Source organism: Astyanax mexicanus, chromosome 6, assembly GCF_023375975.1.
Source record: "Astyanax mexicanus isolate ESR-SI-001 chromosome 6, AstMex3_surface, whole genome shotgun sequence".
In the NCBI taxonomy this organism is placed as follows: Eukaryota; Metazoa; Chordata; class Actinopteri; order Characiformes; family Acestrorhamphidae; genus Astyanax; species Astyanax mexicanus.
Window position 1 is genome coordinate 9,291,002 of NC_064413.1, and position 25,244 is coordinate 9,316,245.

At 39.5% G+C, this 25,244-nt stretch overlaps 1 protein-coding gene and 1 long non-coding RNA gene across 5 annotated transcripts in view; one reads left to right on the plus strand and one right to left on the minus strand.

Moving 5' to 3' along the window:
* LOC103031432 (MDM2 binding protein) overlaps positions 1-25,244 on the minus strand; it is a 39,553-nt gene that overhangs the window by 10,179 nt on the left and 4,130 nt on the right. The window contains exons 5-18 of one of the 3 annotated variants that reach the window (XM_049480219.1): positions 22,808-22,866; positions 22,560-22,698; positions 21,048-21,162; positions 20,695-20,805; positions 18,981-19,075; positions 17,667-17,733; positions 16,830-16,947; positions 16,563-16,733; positions 13,408-13,524; positions 10,138-10,299; positions 5,284-5,371; positions 4,974-5,132; positions 2,414-2,509; positions 466-726 (exon numbers count right to left, since the gene is read on the minus strand). In XM_049480219.1, coding sequence (XP_049336176.1) covers positions 466-726; positions 2,414-2,509; positions 4,974-5,132; positions 5,284-5,371; positions 10,138-10,299; positions 13,408-13,524; positions 16,563-16,733; positions 16,830-16,947; positions 17,667-17,733; positions 18,981-19,075; positions 20,695-20,805; positions 21,048-21,162; positions 22,560-22,698; positions 22,808-22,866 — 1,758 coding nt within the window. Of the gene's footprint in view, positions 1-465; positions 727-2,413; positions 2,510-4,973; positions 5,133-5,283; positions 5,375-10,137; positions 10,300-13,407; positions 13,525-16,562; positions 16,734-16,829; positions 16,948-17,666; positions 17,734-18,980; positions 19,076-20,694; positions 20,806-21,047; positions 21,163-22,559; positions 22,699-22,807; positions 22,867-25,244 lie in introns of all 3 variants that reach the window. The other 2 variants (XM_049480220.1, XM_049480218.1) reach the window with 2 other exon arrangements.
* On the plus strand, positions 5,429-6,370 carry LOC125802377 (uncharacterized). Of its 2 annotated transcripts, none has more exons than XR_007439441.1 (3): positions 5,429-5,475; positions 5,540-5,641; positions 6,318-6,370. It is a non-coding gene; the product is annotated as an uncharacterized LOC125802377 (long non-coding RNA). The 2 variants fall into 2 exon arrangements; XR_007439440.1 differs by lacking the exon at positions 6,318-6,370 and adding an exon at positions 5,706-5,819.

Below are 25,244 nucleotides of genomic sequence, written 5' to 3' on the forward strand. Positions count from 1 at the left end.
TGGAGGTGAGCAGAGTGGTGATGAAGAGGGAGGTGAGCAGAGTGGTGATGGAGGTGAGTAGAGTGGTGATGAAGAGGGAGGTGAGCAGAGTGGTGATGGTGGGGGTGAGCAGAGTGGTGATGGTGGGGGTGAGCAGAGTGGTGCTGGAGGTGAGCAGAGTGGTGATGGAGGTGAGCAGAGTGGTGATGGAGGTGAGCAGAGTGGTGATGGAGGTGAGCAGAGTGGTGATGAAGAGGGAGGTGAGCAGAGTGGTGCTGGAGGTGAGTAGAGTGGTGATGAAGAGGGAGGTGAGCAGAGTGGTGCTGGAGGTGAGCAGAGTGGTGCTGGAGGTGAGCAGAGTGGTGATGGAGGTGAGCAGAGTGGTGCTGGAGGTGAGCAGAGTGGTGCTGGAGGTGAGCAGAGTGGTGCTGGAGGTGAGCAGAGTGGTGATGAAGGTGAGCAGAGTGGTGATGGTGATGAACTGACCTGTCTGACCTCTTGTGATGGTGAGAGTTAACGTCTGGTTCTCGTGAACGCCGCTTGTGTTGGGGCGGGTCACTCTGCAGGCTCTCTGCGTCAGTCTCAGAGGGCGGGGCCGGTGAGGGTGTGGGGGCGGGGCTTAGTGCCAGGGGCAGGGGGCAGGGCTCTCTGCAGCATGTCGTCTGAGTCTCGAACCGGATCAGCCGAGACTGCAGCCTAACAAACCCCCGATCCCTCTCTAGAGCCCGCCTCTCGTCCAGACAGTACCTACACAGACAGACAGACAGACAGACAATGCTGAGTGTTAACTAAACTGTTCTTAGTAGATATTTAATATAAACTGATATATAATAGTGAAAATAAGTAAGTGTCAAAAGTAAACAATTTATTGCTCCCAGTAAACAACTCATGGGCGGTTGCTAGGCAGTTGTTATGAAGCTTTTTTTTGTTTCTACATTGCGGTTAAGCAATCCCTGCTCTGTCCTGATGGTCTTTGCGACTGCACTTGAAAATACTTTCCAGGATCTTGAAATGTTTTGGATTGTCTGACCTTCATTTCTTAAAGTATTTTTCTTTACCTAGTTAAGTAGTTCTTGTTATAATATGTATTAGAACATTACTCAAATAGAGTTATTCACTGTATACCAACTCTAACTCTTCACAGCTTTACAACTGATGCTCTCAAACACATTAAGAGACAAGAAATTCAATGTGATTAACTTTTGATAAACCATTGAAAGCCTGAATTCCAGGTGACTCTGCCTCATAAAATCTGGCTGAGAAAATCCAGCCAAGATGTGCAAAGCTGTCATCTAAGCAAGAGGTGCTACTTTAAAAAATCTAAAATCTAAAATATATTCTGATTGGTTTAACACCATTTTGTTTAAAATAGTTTAAATAAAATAGCTAAAATAGTTTCTTATAGTTTGGATGACTAGTATTAATCTACGATGCAGAACCTTAAAAAATAATCAAAAAACAGAATTTAAGGTGTGTCTGGTACTGTAGATGAGAGTGAATTTAAAGCAGACTGTTTTTACAGGGTAGTCACTAGGGGTGCAACGATAATCCAAGATCTGACGCAGTGCATCATGGGAACAGATGACTCCACATTTTGTTTATTATGTTGCTTCAGGCAGCTGTGTTGTTTGAACACCACAGGTAAGAAGCCCTCTAGTGCAGGCTGAAGAACCAGTGGGCATAAGCACAGAGCAGAGAATGTGTCTATCCAATCACACAATCGCTTTTTGATGTGCGTCATTTTTCCTAAGCCAATCAGCAGCCAGAGTTAGTGGTCCATTATTCTTCCTGCAGCCTCCTCAAGGGGTCTGTTATGAGAGTATGACTGTGTGGTTCTGTTATCTGTAATGAAGTTATCAGCCCACATCTAAAATCTCACTAGGAATTAGGGGTGGGTGATATGGCCCTAAAATAATATCACGATAATTCATGGTATTATAGCGATAACGATACTCTTGGTGATATGACAAAAAATAAATAATAATAAACTACTGCAACAAAACAAAACATAAATTTTATTATTATATAAACGATATGATATTACACACTTCTAACTAAGATATAAAAAAAAAAAATAGAATTTTAGCAGATTTGTGACAGAAGTCAGTGATTCAGAATGTCATGATACTACTAATAACAATGCACTCCAAAGATCTCCATATATTCAAAATTAAAGTAAAATAAATGATACTAAACAGATATAATCTGTCTAGGAAATGAGAACAGTGTGAATTTTTCTTTTGCTTAAAACAGCCAAAAAAGTAGTACCCTTATGTGATAAGTAGGGGTGGGTGATATGGCACAATATTTCAGGGTATAATATCGTTCACAATATAAAAAAATGTTGGCGATATTATCGCGTACGATACGATATGGCACAGCCCCACTAGGAATCACTGAATCACATGAAAATAACTGAGAAGTGTAAACTCACTCCAGGCCGTGGTAGTGGCTGCTGGACGCCTGAGTGAACGGCAGTTTGGTGACTTTTCGGGGAGTGATATCAGAGGACATCTGGAAAGCATTCTCCCTGAAAAACAATAAACAATCAGGAGCACATTATTCAGCTTAGCATCATCACCACCACTATCATCATTATCAGTTTGATTATTATGAATAGGATTCAGCAAATTACCTCCTCAAAGCCTGCCCTGACCAATGCATTCCCTAGATGAGATTTTGGCTCAAAATCTCATTCAACATGTGGCCCAACACATCGGAGAGAAAATATCTTTATGTTTGTTTGTTTCGGTTGTTTTGACAACAGTGAACCAATTACACTGCCTGGCAAAAAAAAGGACACACACTCTAATATTTCTTTGGACTGCCTTTATCTTTGATTGCAGCACACATTCACTGTGCAATTGTTTCAATAAGCTTCTGCAATGTCACAAGATTTATTTTAATCCAGTGTTGCTGGATTAATTTTTCACCAAGATTGATGATGGTAGAGTCTGACCACTGCACAAAGCAGCTCTTTTCCATCCAGCACATCCCAAAGATTCTCAATGAGGTTAAGATCTGGACTCTGTGGTGAACTCTCTCTCAATCCATGTGTGATCTCATGCTCCCTGAACCCTGAACTCTTTCACAATTCCAGCCCCATGATTCCTGATATTATCATCTTGGAATATGGCCGTGTCATCAGGGAAGAAAAAATCCATTGATGGAATAACCTGGTCTATATTCAGTATATTCAGGTAGTCAGCTGACCTCATTCTGTCAGCACATACTGTTGCTGAACCTAAACCTGCAGACCAACTGCAGCTTCAACCTCACATCATTTACTTACTTTTTTTGGCCAGGCAGTTTACATGAATTTTTCGAAATTGTATAATTAACTGGTAAGTCTGAAAATTGGTAGAATGATTTTAGGTACATACGAATGATCTGATTGTGAGAAGTTTGAGTGGAATTTTAGAGTTTGGGTAGAATTACATAATTAGTTTTTTTTTTCGTATATAAAAAAGCATTAATAAATTAGTTTTTGAGTGCATTTACCTGACCTCAAAAGTCTATTTAAAGTGTTTCTATCGAAACCCTCGATCTGAAGATATCAGAGGAAGTTCTGATTAAACTTTAACTGAATTAAACAGGTTAAATTCTGCAGTGTTTATATTAACAGAGCAGCGGAACTGTCAGAGTGTTTTCAGCTGCTGTGGCGTCTCTTGTTCCTCATTCTTTCTTCTCTGAGGGGAAGTGTCTTCAGACCTCACACTGTCTTTACCACAGATACTTCACACTTCTAACTTGCAGCCTGAAACATCACAGCTGTACAGAGACCGTCAACAACCTGTCGACGATGCTCATTTGAATACAGACTGTGTGATTATCAGTGAGACATTATTATTATTATTATTATTATTTAAGCAGTCACCAAGAGCTGCAGGTTGGTACAACTCTAAGTGTTACACATTCTAATCCCCTAAAGATGCCATAGCCACCTGTCAGTGACCATGAATCCCAGTGAATATAACTCTTCCTTTCTCTCAGCGTGGGTGTCTGGTGATATATAACAATTTTAAATTGTCAGAGGATCAGTCATATCCATCATCAAAAGGAACACATAAGGGATCATGTATTAAAATTCACAACAAGCATAAACAAACCATAAGCATTTAGGTGCTCTTATCTGGATGCTGTTAACTTGTAGTTTCTGAGGCTGGAAACTCTGATTAACTATCTTGTGCAACTCTTGCTCTTCCTTTCTTTGGGCGGTCCTGATGAAAGCCTGTTTCATCATAACGTTTTTGGTTGTCTTTGCATTTGGACGTTAAAATACTTTAACTGTACGTAATTTAGTAGTTCTTGCCATAATATGGATTAGAACATTACTCAAATAGAGCTATTCACTGTATACCTTTAACTCTACCTCCTCACTACTTTACAACTGATGCTCTCAAACACATTAAGAGACAAGAAATTCAAGTAATTAACTCTTGACAAGTTCAGCACAGCTGTTAACTGAAAGCCTGAATTCCAGGTGACTCTACCTCATAAAACAGACTGAGAAAATCCAGCCAAGATGTGCAAAACTGTCATCTAAGCAAGAGGAGCTACTTTGAATAATCTATGTTTTTCTTGATAGTTTAAATGACTTGAGTATTAATCTACAATGCAGAACATTTTAAAATAATGAAAAAATGACTTGTATTTTTGTATCCAAACTTTTGACTAGTACAGTATGTCTTCAGTTGTGTTTTTTTTTTAGTTTTTAAAAACTGTTTGAAAACCTCTGGTTTATATAAAGGTTTTATATATATTAGAAATCAGACAATCCAAATTTAAAAAAAAGTGTAATGAGTAATTTTAAAGACAACATTTGAATTGATTAGATTTACAGGTATATTTCTAATAATTAAAAAATAATAATAATAGTGTTGGATTGTTTGTTATGTATGTGTTTATTATTACTATCTTGGCTCATCTGAGGCCTGAGAGGAGTGTCCTGACTGATCACTGAGTCTGTTTGGGACACTGTGACTGGTTCATACCCTCTAAGGACCGGCAGAGGCTGCAGCTCTCCTGCTGGAAGCCCATCAGGAGTGAAGTGTCTGAGCAGTTCTCTCGCGTCCAGCTGAGCAGAACCGCTCTTCGGACCATCTTTAGGACCCATCAGACTGTCCGAAGATCCGCCACTGAACAGGCTGGACCTGCGGGAGGAGACAATACATCAGCAAGTGTGAAAATCACATTAAATTTAGTGCCTCTCTGATTTAACCAGAAATAACTAAATATAAACAACAGAATATAAACAACTCAATAATAATAACATGTGGAGCAGCAGAGAGGTGAAGTGATTACCTGGACCTGTGCCGGATCTTCTGCATGTTCTCATAGTTCCTCAGGACACTCCTCTCAGGCCAGTCTGAACTGGAGGTGTTCTTCATAGCTGCTGTTACATGAACAAACACACAGCATCAAAACGTTAGATTAGATTAGTAGGTTCTGGGGTTTGATAACAGATGGATGGAGCTGTGCTGATTAGATTAGTAGGTTCTGGGGGTTGATAACAGATGGATGGTGCTGTGCTGGTTAGATTAGTAGGTTAGATTAGTAGGTTCTGGGGTTTGATAACAGATGGATGGAGCTGTGCTGGTTAGATTAGTAGGTTCTGGGGTTTGATAACAGATGGATGGAGCTGTGCTGATTAGATTAGTAGGTTCTGGGGGTTGATAACAGATGGATGGTGCTGTGCTGGTTAGATTAGTAGGTTAGATTAGTAGGTTCTGGGGTTTGATAACAGATGGATGGAGCTGTGCTGGTTAGATTAGTAGGTTCTGGGGTTTGATAACAGATGGATGGTGCTGTGCTGGTTAGATTAGTAGGTTCTGGGGTTTGATAACAGATGGATGGAGCTTTGCTGGTTAGATTAGTAGGTTCTGGGGTTTAATAACAGATGGATGGTGTTGTGCTGGTTAGATTAGTAGGTTCTGGGGTTTGATAACAGATGGATGGTACTCTGCTGGTTAGATTAGTAGGTTCTGGTGTTTGATAACAGATGGACGGTGCTGTGCTGGTTAGATTAGTAGGTTCTGGGGTTTGATAACAGATGGATGGTACTCTGCTGGTTAGATTAGTAGGTTCTGGTGTTTGATAACAGATGGATGGTGCTGTGCTGGTTAGATTAGTAGGTTCTGGGGTTTGATAACAGATGGATGGTACTCTGCTGGTTAGATTAGTAGGTTCTGGTGTTTGATAACAGATGGACGGTGCTGTGCTGGTTAGATTAGTAGGTTCTGGGGTTTGATAACAGATGGATGGTGCTGTGCTGGTTAGATTAGTGGGTTCTGGGGTTTGATAACAGATGGATGGTGCTGTGCTGGTTAGATTAGTAGGTTCTGGGGTTTGATAACAGATGGATGGAGCTGTGCTGGTTATATTAGTAGGTTCTGGGGTTTGATAACAGATGGATGGTGCTGTGCTGGTTAGATTAGTGGGTTCTGGGGTTTGATAACAGATGGATGGTGCTGTGCTGGTTAGATTAGTAGGTTCTGGGGTTTGATAACAGATGGATGGTGCTGTGCTGGTTAGATTAGTAGGTTCTGGGGTTTGATAACAGAAGGATGGTACTCTGCTGGTTAGATTAGTAGGTTCTGGTGTTTGATAACAGATGGATGGTGCTGGGCTGGTTAGATTAGTAGGTTCTGGGGTTTGATAACAGATGGATGGCGCTGTGCTGATTAGATTAGTAGGTTCTGGGGTTCGATATGATGTGTGAATTATGGCTACATTTTACTCCAGTCTTTAGTTATTGACCTCAGAAGACCGAGACGCAGCTAACGGCTCAATGCTAGCTAACAGCTGAACTCAGCAGAAAGTATTGGAAGGTGTTAAGCTAAGCTAAGGCTAAGGCTGTATTTTGAGCTGAATCAATAGCTGATGTTTGATATCAAGATGATGTCACTGTGCTGGATTAATATGTTAGTTATTGCTGTTTAATATGATGTGTATGATGTCTGTACATTACTCTGCTTTTCAGTTAAGAAGGTTTAGAACACCAGCACAGGGTTACAGTACCGGTCCTGTTTTTTAGATTGTCTTATTCTGTGTATTTTGCAGTGGTGTGCAGTGAGGCCCTTCTAACACTTCAGAGAAGGGGTGACAAGTGCATGTAAATAATTACATCATTTTTAATCAGGAAATATATATCATAGCTATTGTAAGTGTAAGAATTTATTTTATAAATTAACTAAAATAAAAAATAAAAAAACGGCAACTAATTCAAAGCATTAGTCTGTGTTTTTTAGCTGCTACAGGACTCTTATCTGATTGACAGCGGTTTTAACCAATCAAAGCTTTTTAAAATGGCTCCTCCCCCACGTGACTCTGTGACCCTTCTCCTGATTTTGAGAAGGGTGTAGTAATGAATCTATTAGCAAAGTCAAAGCAAGTCTAACCAATCAGATTTATGATTTTCACTACGGGGGCGGGGCCATGGCTGTCTAACCCCTTCTCAGCGCTGTGTTGAAGGTGTTACGCGTTGCTTAGTCATAAACGGAGCTCATGCTGGATTAGTTCAATAGTTAGAGAACTATCATGGAATTGCAGCTGCAAATCTGACAGATATTGTGTCATATTACATTAAAAAGTCTTTTTAAAGGTTTTCCTTCAATGTGCAACTAAATCACAATAATAGGCTGTCTGACCGGTGAGTTTTTGTGTGTACCTAATGTTTTGGCTGCCCTGTTGTACTGTAGAAATACAAATGAGTGATCTTTGTTGAACGGTTGTACTTAATTGCATTAATTGTTGGGTCTATTGTATACTTTTGTAGTTTGTAGTTGTATTTGTGGGCTGTTTATGTGTATTAAGTTTATATAACTAAGTAAAGACAGAGAATATGTAGTTACTGTAATATTTATCTATGCGTCTGTCGGCCAGCGGGCGGGGTGGGGGGGTATGGGGGGTTGGTTGCAGAAGGGGTACCCACTATATTCACTGCACACCACTGGTATTTTGTGATTATATCTGAATTATATTGAAGAAATCAGAGGGCCCTAATTAAGCTACTCACTAAATGAAACACACACTAATATAGCAACCAATAAACACTAATTCTGTACGCTAATTCTATACACTAATCTTCGCAATAAACTACACACTGAGAGACTAAACTACGTAGTATCGTACATATACACCAATCCACACCAAGCATATGCACTAATCTACACACACTAAAATTCCAATTATTTAACACACACTAATAAATAGGGCTTAATTTAAATAGATCGTCATTTTAATGGTCCGATATCGATTCATATAAACCTGAATCAATCTTTAGAAACTGCCCAGTTTCAGCGTCTCGCGTTATATCTTGAGAGACCATCCTCGCGAGCCCCGCCCTCTGGCTGGGGTGAGCTGGAGCAGAGGAGTCGCACTGCAGGGAGTTTTTGTAAAAATGTAAGTAATTTTATTCTGTATTTCCAGTCACTGCTGCCTGTGTTTATTAAACTAGTATATTTATCACTGTTTTAAGTTGTTTTCCAGTGTTGTTTTCGCCTGTACTTTATTTACTTTATTTATTCACCGGTTAAGCTAATCCCCCTTTAGCCGGATTTTCCGCTAGCAGCATCAGGCGGCCGTACAGTCTAACAGGTTTAACTGTGAGACAAAATAACTGTAGATTAACCTGTAACTGAGTGATTTAATGTGTAAATAGTGGAATTATGATTATGTTTTCTATAAAGCACCATTACTAATTCAGTGATTTTGTCTCCAGGGATGAACGTGATTATCGGCCGAGGAAGAGGCTCTTATAACGGGGAGCTGAACTCCGGTCAGACCGGCTGTTTTTTCCTTTCAATTGAATAAAGTTTTCTCTCTTTACATTATTCATTTTGCTTGTTGTGTTTTTATTGTAACTTTGCTTATTATATTATCACATCTGACCTAGTGGGTCTGGGTAATTTTTTACACTTTTATTTGCAAATAAATAAGAAATGTATGAAGCATGTTATGTTTTTGTTTTATGTAACTAAAATATCAGTCAGTATATCTGTTCATTCAGGTTTGTGAAAACGATTGCTTCTCAAGCCTCATTAAGCCACACGTAACATTTGAGTAAAGTGACCATTTCAAACCTGTATAGAGATTACATTACATTACATTTGGCAGACGCTTTTGTCCAAAGCGACTTACAATAGTGAAGAACAAAAGTAATAGAAGTTTAAAGGTAAAAACATCTTTAGATAGGGCTTAAAGGAGGGCGAAGGGAAATAATGGGATAGAGGAGTGAAGGAGGGGAAGAAGGAAATGAGGTTAGAAGTAGTTAGTGTGTTAGAGGTGTTAGGAGAGTAAGTGCTCTTTGAAGAGCTCTGTCTTCAGGAGTTTATTAAAGATAGCAAGAGATTCTCCTGATATGGTAGTGGAAGGTAGTTAGTTAGAGGTGTTAGGAGAGTAAGAGCTCTTTGAAGAGCTCTGTCTTTAGGAGTTTATTAAAGATAGTGAGAGATTCTCCTGATCTGGTAGTGGAAGGTAGTTAGTTAGAGGTGTTAGGAGAGTAAGTGCTCTTTGAAGAGCTCTGTATTCAGGAGTTTATTAAAGATAGTGAGAGATTCTCCTGATCTGGTAGTGGAAGGTAGTTTGTTCCACCATTGGGGAATTCTGTATGAGAACAGTCTGGATTTGTGCTTTGTGTAAATGTTTGTTTGGTAAAGCGAGGCGACGTTCATTGGAGGAGAGCAGCGGCCGGGAGGTAGCGTAAGCCTTCAGGAGTGATCAGTGCAGGTAGGAAGGAGCTGTTCTGTCATCACCTTGTAGGTGATTGTAAGAGTTTTGAATTTAATGCGAGCAGCAACTGGTAGCCAATGGAGCTCAATGAGCAGTGAATGATGAGATTTGACGCACGGTGTAGAAATGAACTAAGCTATATTAAATTACATAAAAAATGAATGTAACTGTTAAGTCTATATAACACTAATATTCTAATAATGGAAGTTTAAGTGTTTCTTGTATAATTACATATATTTCATATTTAACCTACAATTTTTATTGTAACTGAAATTTACCTAAATGAATTGATTTTGAATCGAATCGAGACCTTGTGAATCGGAATCGCATCAAATTGGGAAATCAGTGACGATACCCACCCCTACTTTTAAAACACACTTCTATATATTAGTGATCTTTTCTCTGATAAAAGCACTAAGCTCTTACTCTGAGTGAGACGAGTGTGTTTGGGCTCTGCAGGCTCGCTGTCAGACACTCTGGGCAGGGTGGTGTTCTGGGTGTTCAGGTACTGTTCTCTGGCCAGATTCAACAGGACCTTCAGCTCATTCAGGGGCAGCGCTGCAGGTTTCTGGACCTCCTCTCTCCTGCCTGTCCTCAAAACAAGAACATCAGTTAGTGTTAGTGTATCTCATTAATGTACCCATAAATAATTATTTATAAAAGTCAGTGAGTGTCTACCTGTAATACTCCACATACTGTACTGTAATCATCACTACAAAAATAACTGCACCCAGAATAAAAATAATAGTTACCAGGAACAATAAATGACTATAAATTTAGACTGTTATGGATAATATTTATTGAGCTACACATACAGAAGTAGCATGCACCAATGTGCCAGACATTTCAGCATGTAGAAAGTTGTAGAGGTTCCTAATGGAATGCTGTGATAATACATTATCATATAATCATTTATTTGATTGTTGGATTACTGTACATAATGCAATATTCAAATGTATTATTAATTACAATTCCTTTTTTTATTTAAAGGATTCCCTTTCTAGTTAACTCTTGGAAAAAACATTTCGGTATCAACGCATCTTTTAAACTGTTAAATTTTTATCCAGTGACTTTGTGGTAGAGTGTCAAGCTAAGGCTCATTCTAGTGCTGGGTGGTATGATCAAAAATGTATATCCCTGTATTGTTCAAGATTCTGACGGTTTCACTGTATATCACAGTATTTTTATCATTCTTATTTATTTATTTTTCTTTTATATAGGTTTTTGACTTTGAGTACATATAATATAAAACACCAAGGCTTTAAACTAAGGCTTTGATCAGTATTGGGTTTACTTTGTCCCACAAAATCTTCATTAGCAGAAAAACAGCTGACGAATGTAAACAATGGACCTTAAAAAGAGATGCGCACAACTTTAACACAGCTTCCTTTACAAAACTACCGGTAAATATTTTAGATTTCTTTAAAAATATTTTAAAAAGTTCCATAAACACAATAAATGGATCAAAAATACTCAATGTTTAAGTTTTCAAAAGTTCAATTGCACAAGTAAGACAAGCTTAATATCAATTTAAAAATGCTATTATTGAAGCCATTGGAGGCATTACTATATTAAATGTAGCCACAATGTCTTCTTTCCCTTTCTTTCTTTTTTCTCTCTTTTTTTCTTTCTTTCTTTCTTTCTTCTTCTTTAGATCCATGCAGCAACAATATTCTCACACAGTTCCTGCAGATTTTGCAGTAGGGAAGACTAAAAATCAGTTGTGACAAAACTAGAGTGTGCGTTCATAAAAGGGCCATAGGTTGCAGAACCTCATTTATGAAATGTTTGGAACTCTTCCAACTGCTGAAATTGCTTTCTAACTCTTCCCCAAAGCTTTTACTTCACTTACAAAGAATGCTCCCAACACAACAGCAGGAGCACTAATTCATTCTGGGTGCAACTATTTATTAATGTCAGTTTATCCCCTTACAAAAGACATAAAAAGGATATTTTAAGGTAGGATTTATCTTCACAGAGACAGAGACACGATATCAACAATCCAGCAGAAAACATTAAATAAAGGTTATAAATTTAGTATTAGATTAAGTAAAATAAGTGACTTGGTGGAGAAATCATTGTTGTAAGCACAAAGTGTAAAAGTTTCTTGTAGTTAATCTCCAGGATTTTAGCCACTCCTCTTTACAGAAAATCTCCAAATCCTGAAGGTTTAGAGCAGTGGTTCCCAACCTATGGGTCGCGACCCAACCTATGGGTCGCCAAAGATCCATGATGGGTCGCGAAGCCCTCTTGATTTTAAGGGGTTTAATTTTAATACTATATATAGTCTAGGGTAAGCAAAATTCGCCGCGCTGCGCTGCGCTCTCTCTGTCTCTCTCTCTCTCTCTCTCTGGCGCGCACGCGGGCGCTCTCTCCGGCAGTGCGGAGCTGAATTCAGCGCGAGGCTGAATATAAGAATATAAGAATATAAAACTCAGTTTAGTTAAATAAATGAAAATGAGTGAGGGCCTGTAAAGTTAATCAATTATTGTCCAATATTTGGACAGGTTGAGGTTTTGGTGAGCTGTTTTACTGATTTGAAACTGAAACTGAAACTGATATTATTCTTTTTTTTTTTATTTTTTTTATATAAATTATTTTTTATTCATTTTAAATAGTTGTATTATTTTATTGATCTAATTATTTTTTTCTTCATAAGATAAAAATTCCTTATGTTTTATGTATCAATTTTTCCTTTTTTACGTGTTTATTTTATTCATCTATAGTAAATGTCAGTTTTTATTTGTCATTTCTAACCCCCCAACCCCCCCACCCCAACCCAATTATACACTTACATCTTTTACATTGGGGGGGGGGGGTGTTATGTTGGGTCACCAAAGCTTACAATGGTAAAAATATGGGTCCCTGAAGAAAAAGGTTGGGAACCACTGGTTTAGAGGATGACGCTTAGCAACTCAAAGTTTAAGCTCCCTCCACAGATTTTCTATGGTATTAAGGTCTTTTAGACTGGCTAAGTCACACCAGAGTCTTTATGTGCTTTTTCATAAGCCACTCCTTTGTGGTCTTGGCCATATGTCATAGGTCATTGTCATGCTGGAAGATCAATCCACAACCCATTTTCAGTGTGTGTTCTAGCTGAGGCCAGAAGGGTCTCATTTAAGAGTCTACAGTATATAACCCTGTTTATCAGCCTCTCAATGCGATGAAGCCTTCCTGTTCACTTGGAAATTTCAGATGGGCCTATACATGAGCCTTCTTCAGCATTTTGAAGGCACCGCATGATCTCAATGTATTATGGTAAAGTGTGTTACCAATGAAGCCCCTCCACCCTTCCTCTTTAGAAACATTTACCCCAACTATAACCCCACTATGTGTCTTTTCTACACAGAGTGATGAGATTAGGAGTGCTTTCTTAAAGGAACAGGACTAATTTGTATGCTGCGTGGTTACATAAGCAGACTGCTGGGGTGCAAAATATTGTCACTTATTTAAACTCCAACTCATCTGTAACTTTTGTTGAAGGTTTTTGTTCTGGATTTTTTATTGATAGTGTGTCTCTCTCTCTCTGTTAAAATAAACCAAACATACAGATTATAGACTGTTTTTTCCCCACTGTATGCATGTCTGTGTGTGTAACTGCAGCATATGTCTGGACACTCTAGTGCTGTTGAAGATGTTGTTAGAGTGTGTATGAGCTAAGGTGAAGTGTCCTTGGTTGCCAAGGGAACCACTCACGGAGCCATTCCTGAAGAACCCGCATCTGAACCCGGTCTACACCCTTCTCCCTGTGCAGGAGCTGCTCTCCATGAAGACGGGGTAGAGACTGCAGCCAGGCGCTGGTGAGAGAGGTGCCTGCAGGGAGCAGAGATTAATACAACATTTTCATACTTCTGTGTTTGTTAAGGGGAAACCATGAATTATAGCATTAAATGGTTTCAGGTCTTGTTGTAATGATGGCTGAAAAAAAAAAATTACACCTATCATTTACCAATAACACATAAGAGTTTCTACTTCTTTCAGATAAAAAGTTCATCTCCAAATGAAAAGCTCTGCTTATTACGTGTCATTTTTTAAATGAAGAAATCAATAAAAACAATAATGCAAAACTCATCAAGAAGTTAGAAAAAAAGTTAACTTTCAAGGTTTTGATTCACTATATTGCTGAAAAAAGAGGAAACTGGAAAGTAAGTCACTTAAAAGTTGAATAATTATTGAATAAATCAGTTTAGAAATCCAGTGCAAATTTTAATAAATTATTCAATACATTGTTCACAAGCCCATGTGTTGATATCAGGCTCCGAACTGGTGTATACACTGCTGCAAGGAAACACATAGACAGCACAGAGCTTAGAGCCTCAGAACACGTGTTTGTGCTGGAAACTGACGAATAAAACAGTAATTTTCTTTTTTTTCCCCATTTTCTCCTCAATTTACAAGGCCAATTGCTCAACCCACTCATTAGGACCCCTAACTTGTACTGAATAAATGGCTCCACATACAGGACCAATTCTGAGCTCACATGTGGGATAAGAGAATTTTTTTTGCGATTTGTGAATTGATTCCATTCGTCTGTCTTCTTAGTTAATAACTGCTGTTTACTGTTGGTTTTCTATTTACTCGGATTAAAACACTCACATTGCAATGAACAGCAACAGGAGCTCCTCAGATAAAGTGCTGTTCTCGTTTCTCTCCAGGCAGGACAGAGCCAGACAAGCATCTGACTCCACAGAGCTGAGCAACCATTATTTCAGTGTGTTAGCTTGTTAAGCTAACTGGCTCATGGAACCTACACTGAATTAAAGACCGTCACTGAGCAGCATATTCTCGAGAGTCTTTATCTGCAGCTGAGTCGGTTCTCAGAAGAATCCTGGCTAATGTAGAACAGTAATTAACCAGTCTGTGATCGTTAACACTTTCTGAGATCACACAGAGCACATCATCATTAACCACCACCTGAAGCCTCATCAGAATAAACATAGCAGTTAAATTACTGAACCTGCAGAGTATCTGCTGTTATTTATAGTCTCGCTTCAGCAGGAGCTCTTTCAGCTTTTATCTCAACGCCTGAACACCTACAGCGGAGGAGGAGCCGGGGAACAGTTGGAGACGGAGCTGCAGCTCTAATCTGCTTCGGGTTTTAGTGTTTTCCTGCAGCAGTACCGAGGTAAGGCCTCTCAGAATTGATTACCTTGGCAACCACTTAGGGTACCTTAGCAGCCACGTAGCATTACCATAGCAGCCACCTAGAATATGACAGCAACTGCCAAACAACTACTGAGAAACCACTTGGAATAACAAAGCAACGCCCATCAACCACACAGAATAATATAGCATTTGCTTAACACCACATTAACAACCACTTATACCAAAGCAACTGCTGAGCATAATAATAATAACTACTGAGAATAATATTCCAAAACCCGATCCAGCTAGAGTTCGCTGGTGTAGCGCAGAATTGAGTCCGTTGGCGATCTATGTACAGGGTTTCGAACATATGTATTTACCACAGAATGTGATAGAGGCCAGTTTTTGAAAATCCCATAAACTTTTTTTCATTGACCAGAACCGCTTAGACACTGAACCCCAAGTATGGGCATAAACAACATGGCGCCGACTACAAAATGGCGACACGACTTCAGTGGTCCACTGTCCAGAAACACCTTAGCAACCACCTCTGATATGATGGCAACCGCCTAGCAACCACTTAACGCCTTATAAACCACTTGAGATAACATAGCAACCACTAAGCAACAGCCTGGGATATGATAGCAACCACCGCATAAGCATGCACCTGGGATATGATGGTGCACACCTAGCAGCCATGTAGCAACCACTTGGAATACCACAGCAACTCCTGAGCATCCACTTAACACTTTACAACCACAGAGCTGGGAGACATGTAAAAAAAAAAAAAAAAAAAAAAATAATAAAAAAAGAGAGAGCGCGCCTGCGAGAGAGGGTTTTTTTTTTCTTGCTGAGGAGTTCTGATCAGGTGGAGTAAAGTGGAATATTTTGCACTCTTGTGTCGGTTGTTTCTCTTTAATTCCTCCAAGAAACACCGCTCGGTTACATTACTGTTAGTATGTTTTATAAAGGTAGTATTTTAATGTTTTTTTTTCTGGTGCGCACAGTCTATTAGCTTTTCTCGCTTCATTCTCCCACTTCTCACGGCCTGCTTCACCTGTGTGACTCCGTGCATCTGCACAGATCTGATTGGCTGAGGAAAGTGTTTGGTGATCTTACAGCACAGGTGATTGGTCAGTAAGTTTACTGCGCTGTAAAGCACGTAAACCATAAAGACAATAAACGTTCCGCCGCTTTAAATAAACACTGTCAGAATTAAATCCTTCTCAGTAGTTCATCGGTTTCATCAAACCCGGACTACGGTCTGCCTATTAGTGACCCCTGGCTTAGATGAACAGGTAGATGGATGGGTGGTTTCTGTCTGACTATCTACCTGTCTCTCTAATGTATATTACAACTTTTTTTTTTTTTTTGTATTTTTCTGGTATTTCCTTCAGAAAGTGCATATCGTCGCTGTCCAATGAAAAACAAGTATCACGATTTTTAGTATACTATAAAATTTGAACAGACAAACTGTTCCTTACACTGTGCCAAAATTTCTTGATGAACAGACCAATAAAATACTTTAAAATGATCTACAATAATTTGTATTGACTTCAATTGAAAGTTTTGAAGGTTTTTTTTTTGCTCTCCTGTAAAGTTGCTGTTTTGGAGATACTTGTTTTTCATTGGACAGCCAGGATATGCAGTTTTCTTATGACAATGAGCAGCAGTGGGTGGAGCCAAATTATATTAAAACAATAATGTCATGTTTCACCACCCATTTGCTCACTCAGCGACGCTCCTGCACTCATCTATGTACTCACCTGAAGAGGACAGAAGCGTTTCCCGGATGAGGCCGTTGATCGTTCCCAGAGCAACAGTTCCATTAATCTGATTGGCCGAGTGCATCAGTCGTGCTTTGCAGCCCCCAGACTCCACCCCCTGGACCAAGAGGAGGTAGTGGCCTTTCTCTCCCTTCAGCTCGACCTCTGGAACTAGGGGAGGGTGATTATAAGAGATAATTAAGGATTTATAATGCATTAATAACTCAGTTATAAAGTGAAGTATTCAGGTTGAGTCTGGGTCGGTACCGGATAAGACTTTGGGACGCTTGGACATGAAGTCTCTCCATCTGCTGGCGCTGAGCTGAGAGGCTGGAGGAAATGCTTCAGTGCTGATTACACACGACAGAGCAAACAGCGCCCCCATCTGACAAACACACACACACACAAGCCAAAAGTCATGGGATAGCAGTATGTAAATGTATGCTACATCAGCGCACATTAAATATCTTGTTTTTGAAGTGTATTTAGGTATTTTATGTTGAAAAGGATTTGTAAAATCATTGTATTCTGTTTTTATTTTTGTTTTACACAATGTCCACCTAATTGGAATTGGGGTTGTAACATTCCTCAATCCATAGTGTAATGTGTATCAAAAATACATCATAAAAGGCTAATACTACCACCCTCTGTGGACAGTGCAGTGGGTAATGATGCAGGAGATGCACATATACCCCGCAGATCAGTGGAGTGTTCATTGGCTTCATGGGACATGATACTATTTCCTGTTCCTTTTTTAAACTGTCATATTTTTTTTATAATTTTAGAATAATATTTATAATTTATTTGCATTCTTAACAAAAACATGAAAAAACAGTATATTTCCAAAAGAATTGATGCTGCTTGAAGCATCCGCTGACCCAGCTCTGTTATTTTACACTGACAGAGCGAGTTGCTGTTGTTTCAGGTCATTTCCAGTGTGCTGTAAGAGCACTGCAAGGCTGTGGAATATTTAATCACGGTTTTCTTTGTACATCAGATTTTTTTTACATATGTTCCAGGTTTTACAGCAAAAACAGAGAGAGAATAGAGAGATAGAGAGAGAGAAATGGGGAAGGGGGGAGTGAATGAGTGATTGTATGTTACCCCTCCACGTAGAGTCCGTAGCTGGTCATAGAACAGTCTGGCTCTGGCAGATCTGCTGGACATTGTGCTGAAAATACAGTCAGGAAAAATGCCAGCAGTAAAGTAGGGGTGGGCGATATGGCCCTAAAATAATATCACGATATTTCATGGTATTATCGCAATAACGGTACTCTTGGCAATATGACAAAAAATAATTAAAATACACTACTGAAACAAAACAAAACATACATTTTATTATTATTGTATATGATATGATACAGCACAAATACAAGAATTTTATCAGATTTGTAACAGAAGTCAATGATCCTGAATGTCATGATACTACTAATAATAATGCACTCCAAATATCTCCATATATCCAGGATTAAAGTAAAATAAATGACACTGGACAGATATAATCTGTCTCTAGTAGATATTTAATAGGAAATGAGAACAGTGTAAATATTTATTTTGCTTAAAACAGCAAAAAAGTAGTACCCTTAAGTGATAATTAGGTGTGAGTTATGGCACAATATTTCAGGGTATAATATCGTTCACAATATTCAAAAATGTTGGCGATATTATCGCGTACGATATGATATGGCACACCCCTACAGTAAATGATAAGTGGGTAAGCTGTGGCCATTTGATTTGTCCAAATTTGATTGGTCTAGAATTAAAAAATAGGGAGGAAAAAAAAAAACACCCTTCTTATAGATAAATATTTAATAAAGGTGGTGTGAATTTGTATTAAGACACCTGTACCCCTTAATAAAATCCAGTGTGCCTTCAGAACCAATTGTCTTCATAAGTTTCCTAATTAGTAAATAGATTTCACCTGTGTGTGATTCACAGTATAACCCCACCTGTTCTGTGAAGACCTCTGAGGTTTGCTAGAGAACATTCGTGACCAAAAAGCATCATGAAAACCAAGGTACTTGGCAGACAGGTTAGATATTTTATAATCCATCAAAAATTGAAGTATAGCACAAGTGCAAGACATGGTCTTCCACCTAAACTACAGCCAAGAGGCCAATGGTCACTCTGGAGAAGCTGCAGAAATCCACAGCTCAGGTGAGAAAATATGAGTTGACTATTAGTTCTGTACTCATCAAAATCTGGCTTTTATGGAAGGGTGGCAAGAACAAGCAGAACAAAAAGCAACAGAAAGAGCAAATAAAATAAATATACTTTTGGTTTCATTTTTCTATTTTACATGTAAAATAAGAAATCTAGAAATCTGATAATGGGTGGTTTGCTTTTTTTCCATGTTCCTATTGGGAATTTGGTGTTTTGACTCAAAAAGAAGCCAATCAGAAGCAAGAAAAAGGATACAGCTCAAACTCAGTGCTGGACTGCAGGAGCATTGGGAAATCTGCTACATTCACCAGCTGAATCAGCTCCATCACTGGCTGGTAGTAGTGGAACACCTGAGATAAAGATAAAGATAAAAAAAATATATATATATATATATTTTTTTTTTAAACAGCAGCAAATAAACCAACAATGCACATTACATTTACATCAGCAGTGCAATTTTAATCATGAATTTAATTTCAAATTCAACTTCAAGTTCAAACTTGTGGGACATATATTCTACACCTGGATGACTGAAATCAAACCAAACAAAGATATAAGATAAAATATATAAAAAAGTGAATCTAAAACTAAAATAGATTTATAAAAATAGGTATATAAATTAAAATACAAAATATGAAGCTAACTAAAAAATAAGAATAGAACTAGCTATGTATTTACATATCTAACGCACTACTGTATTTTTCACACTATAAGGCGCACTTAAAATCCTTTAATTTACCTAAAAATCCTTTCATTTTCCCAAAAATTGTCAGTGCACCTTATTATCCGTTGCACCTTATATATGAATTTTCAGGTTGTAAGAAGCAGTAAAGCCACTCTGCTGAAGAACAGTGTTATACAGGAGTTACAGTTTACTTCTCCAGCACTGAAACTGGAGCAGTATTAGCATTAGCCCCTGACCTCGCTAAGCGCTAGCTCTTTCGCTGTTCAAAGGCAAGCAGATCGGACTGTAGTCTGCGTGTTTGTCATACAAGCTACGTGGGATGAACTGGTTGCTGATAGTGCCCTGGCTTACCGGAACACTCAGTGCTCCTTTGTATAGTGCTGTCAGGTGGCATTTACGTCTCGCCAGCACTAGCAGTTAGCCGCTAATGCTGCTGCACCCAGCCTTAGAGGCAATCTGGAAATCTATGCTTACTGTAAATAAACATAAGATCTTTACTTGCCCAAATAAACAGTTTTCAACAGTGTAGAATAACATCCAGCATTTGTTTGATTTTAAAATAATGTGTTTAAGAATTTAAGTTAAGACAGTTTGTAGGTTTGCCGAGTGGTCCAGCCCTGCCACTATAAGCGGGAAATCGCAGGTTTGAATCCCCGTTCATGCAGCTTTGCCATCAAGATGCCAGCGCTCAGAGGGAGCACAATTGGCCCTGATCCTTCTGGGTGGGTAGATGGCGCTCTCTCACCATATCACTCCTAGGGTGATGTCTGCAGCACAGCGCGTCTGTGAGCTGATGTATCGGAGCTGAGCAGCAGCTCGAAAAGAAGCGGTGGCTGACTTCACATGTTTTGGAGGAAGCATGTGCTAGTCTTTGCCCTCCTGGGGTGTTGGGGCATTACTAGTGATAGGGGGAGTCCTAATGAGTGGGTTGGGTAATTGGCCGTGTAAATTGGGGAGAAAATGGGAAAATTGTGAAATAATAATAATAAAAAAAAGAATTACAGTTTGTTAATTACACCACCCCCCAGCTGTGAGACCTACTGAATAAAAGAAAAACATGCCGACACCCCTGCTTTCAACAAGTGTCCCATAATCTGGTGCACCTTATGTATGAAAATGGACTTTTACTGATAGTGGACCTTACAATGCGAATAATACGAGTGCTTAAAATTCTAAAGCTCTATAAAGTTGATATAACAAACATTCATTCACAGGAAGTAGGGGGCGCTCTCCAACTCTCCACAGCACCAGCAGAAGAGTAAGGAACTCCAGTAAAGAACGTACCTCAGAGTGAAGCTTGCGTTCAGCGAGGCGTTCTGGATTAAGCACTCTGCTCCAGCTGGACCTGCTTTGCACCTTCAGACTGAAGCCCTCAAACACCAGCTCAGACACAAACTGCACCAGCCAGGAAAACCCGGAGAACATGGAGAAACACAGGGAGAGAACACACTGATGTATCTGGGGAAGTATTGATCATTCTGGGTATTGTAGATAACTATTAACAGCTGCATGTATCAGAACATCATCAGCACTAAGAGAACAGTGTTAGAACAGTCTGAAGAATCAAATGTGTTACAGCACTGACCCCTGCTGGACAGCCAGTAAACAAACAAGAAGACATGGTGATCGTGTTTTACCTTCCTCTCCCTCAGCCACAGTCCTCCTCTCCAAAGCTCACGCTCATCTATACAGTCCAGAGCCTTAGCAGGAGAGCGCACTCGAGCAGACAGATACGAGGCAGCAGTACGCCATCTGAAAAACAGCATATGTTCCTTATCTACTAGGGTTCCCCAGGGTTCGGTACTGGGACCCCTTCTCTTCTCAATATACACCGCCTCTCTTGGTCAGGTTATCTGCTCACATGGTTTTTCTTACCATTGCTTTGCTGATGACACCTAGCTATACCTGTCATTCTCACCTGAAGATCACTCAATTTCTGCACGGATATGGCAGTTATCTCATTAAATCTCTCTAAGACTGAACTTCTGGTTCTGGTTCAGCGAAACCATCTTTTCAACACAACCTCTCTATAAGCATCGACTCTCTCTCTCTCTCACCGACAAAGGTTGCTAGGAACCTGGGTGTTCTGGTTGATGACCAGCTCTCCTTCACGCACCATGTGGCCTCAGTTGCTCGATCCTGCCGCTTCGCGCTTTATAACATCAGAAAAATTAGACCGATTCTGATGTAACAGGCCACCCAACTCCTGGTACAAGCAGTCGTCATCTCACGCCTCGACTACTGCAATGCCCTGCTGTGTAGTAAAAACACTCCAGATGATCCAGAATGCAGCAGCACGTCTGGTCTTCACCCAGCCAAAACGGGCACATGTCCCCCCGCTGCTCATTGAGCTCAATTGGCTACCAGTTGCTGCTTGTATCAAATTCAAAGCTCTTACAGTCGCCTACAAGGTGATGACAGAACAGCTCCTTCCTACCTGCACTGATCACTCCTGAAGGCTTACGCTACCTCCCGGCCGCAGCGCTCCTCCAATGAACGTCGCCTCGCTTTACCAAACAAACATTTACACAAAGCAATCCAGACTGTTCTCATACAGAGTTCCCCAATGGTGGAACAAACTACCTTCCACTACCAGATCAGGAGAATCTCTCACTATCTTTAATAAACTCCTGAAGACAGAGCTCTTCAAAGAGCACTTACTCTCCTAACACCTCTAACACACTAACTATTTCTAACCTCATTTCCTTCTTCCTCTCCTTCACTCCTCTATCCTATTATTTCCCTTCGACTTCCTTTAAGCCCTATCTAAAAATGTTTTTACCTTTAACTTCTATTACTTTTGTGCTTGACTATTGTAAGTCGCTTTGGACAAAAGCGTCTGCCAAATGAAATGTAATGTAATGTAATGTAATATGTTTCTAGAAATGTATGCACCTATTCCTTTTGTAGAACACTCAACTTTTAATTAATAATAATAATAATAAAAAAAAAAGATATTAGAACTGAAACAGTTTTTGAAATATCCTAAAGACAATAAACCATTAATATAAAAAGGTTTTAAATCATAGTAAAAAAAATATTTAGTTTCCAACTAATTTAGGGGGGTACAACATTGCTGTTTTGTCCCACCCCTATTCAGCAGGCATACTCTTTATAACATTAGATTTGGGGGTGAGTCAAGATTTTACCCAGTGCTGTGCTCAGTCACGATGTTCACGAGGGCGGAGTGCCAGGCCTGCATGTGCTTCAGAGCTCCAATCACAGGCAAGAACTCCTTCAACCCCTCCTTATCCTCACACAACATCAGCACATCCAGCAGAAAGTGCCCTATCAATCACAATCACAAACATCAGTCATCAGATATCTGGACATTTAACTGCAGGAATTTACATATATTCCACAGGTGGGAGAGCTCAGTGTGTGAAGGGGGAGTTACCTGGGGGCGGGAGTTTATCCGCCAGCTGATGAAGAGCTTCAGCTGCTTCCTCAAATAGTCTAGAAAAAAGAAGACACTCCAGTCAATATCCTCTCTTAAATATCATTCTATCATTCTAAAGTCCAAAAGTGCTGAGTGGTATGACCAAAAATGTATATTATGGTATTTTTAGGCTTGTTACGATAGCATTTTTTGTGTATGATATATCATCTCAGAAATTATTGCAATAAACGATATTACTGTCATTTTAAGACCATTTAAATGTCAAATGACATGAATACAAAGCATATATACCCTTTTAAATACAAAAAAATTTTAAATAATCACAGTTCGAGAAATGTATACTCTTTTACCTTCTGCAGTCCACACCGTGTGTATGGAGTTGCAGTTATTGAAGTTTTTTTTTTCAGCATGAATGTCTAAAATACTGTTTTCTGTTTTATATGTGAACAAACATTCATATATACACAATAGACGATATTACGATTATCCAATATTATTGAGGTAGTGTCTATTTATTGTTCGATTAGTCGATAATGCAATTATTGTGACAGGCCTAGGTATTTTTATTATTAATTTATAGTTTTTATTATTTTTTATTTTCTGCACGACTGGGTTTAGGTATGTGACTTACTGTACTGTTAGGAGGCTTAAAATTAAAGCTTTGATTGATATAGGGTTTACTTTGAACACAATTACATTACACAATATATAAAGAAATCAGACTTCATTGGCAGAAAAACAGCTGAATTATATAAAAAATAGACCTTAAAAAGAGATAAACCAACAACTTTAACATTTAATATTTTAAATAGTTCCATAAACACTATAAAGGGACCTAAAATGCTTAAAAGTATCCAATGATATATTTCTCAAAAGCTCTATTGCACGAGTAAGACAAAAGTTTCATAGTGATTTACAGGTGCTGGTCAACGAATTAGAATAATTTGAAATAGTGCAATCATGAAATTCTTTGAATGCATTTTTTGTGCAGAAAGCAAATCAGGTGTTCACCGCACCTGTCCTACTCGTTAGACTAATCACAGAACTCGTTACCTGGAAAAAAAATTGCTCAGCTGAGCTTTCCAAAAGGCCCATTTAGGCCATTTAACTGTGACACTGTTGTTTTATTGAATTAGAATAATGGAGAAACCGTTTCACTGAATTAGAATAAATGATCGAATTTTTGTTTTCTGTGAAGAGTGTTCACTGTGCAGTATAAAGTCAGGGTTGAGTAGAATTTCTAAGTTGTAAAATCAATCATGGGTAAGCAGCGCGACCTCTCAACTGGAATAGTGGCTCAAATTCAAGCCCTTCGCCAACAAGGCTTGATCCAAACTAAAATTGCTGAGCAGCTCAGCATCAGCCAGTCTTCCGTCTGCAAAGCTCTCAAGAAAAACTGCAGCAAGCGCACCAACTGTTCCGGCGTCCGAAAAACTTCTGCTCGCGACAACAAGCAGCTGAGAAAGATCGCAGTCAGCAACCGGTTCAAGTCCACTTCCGAGCTCACCGACTTGTGGAACAAGCAGACCGGCACTGACGTCTCCAGATCAACCACTTACCGTCGTCTGCGCGAACTCGGCTTCAAGTCTCGCGTTCCAGCAGTAAAACCGATGCTGAACAAGAAACAAATGGAGAAACAGCTGAAGTGGGCGAAAGAACACGGCGAGTGGACTGCTGAAGACTGGCAGAAAGTGGTCTTCAGTGACGAATCACGCTTCTGCATCTCCTTCGGTGACCAAGGTCCTCGTGTCTGGCGTCGTGGTGGCGAAACCTACAACCACGAGTGCGTGAAAAGATCCGTCAAGTTTCCCCAGAGCGTTATGGTCTGGGGATGCATGTCCGCTCGAGGTGTAGGGAAACTCTGCTTCCTCAAGAAGACTGTCAATGCTGCCGTATATCAAGATGTTCTGGAAACGTTCCTGATTCCGACTGTTGAGGAACAGTTAGGCGAAGAAGACTTCATATTTCAACAGGATCTTGCACCGGCTCATGCGGCAAAGTCGACCAAAAATTGGTTCACTAAAAAACAGCTTGAAGTTTTGGCATGGCCGGCCAACTCGCCTGACCTCAATGTCATTGAAAACCTTTGGGCCATCGTCAAGCGAAAATTCGCGACAGAAAGCCTGCTACGCTGGACCAACTGAAGCAGAACATCGCCACTGCCTGGGAAGCTGTGAGTGCGGAAACTTGCGACAAGCTGGTCAAATCGATGCCACGGAGACTTCAGGCAGTCATACAAGCCAAGGGGGCAGCCAAAAAATACTGAGAAAGTGATGATTGTAATTATAATAAAAATTATTCTAATTCAATGAAACGGTTTCTCCATTATTCTAATTCAATAAAACAACAGTGTCACAGTTAAATGGCCTAAATGGGCCTTTTGGAAAGCTCAGCTGAGCAAATTTTTTTCCAGGTAACGAGTTCTGTGATTAGT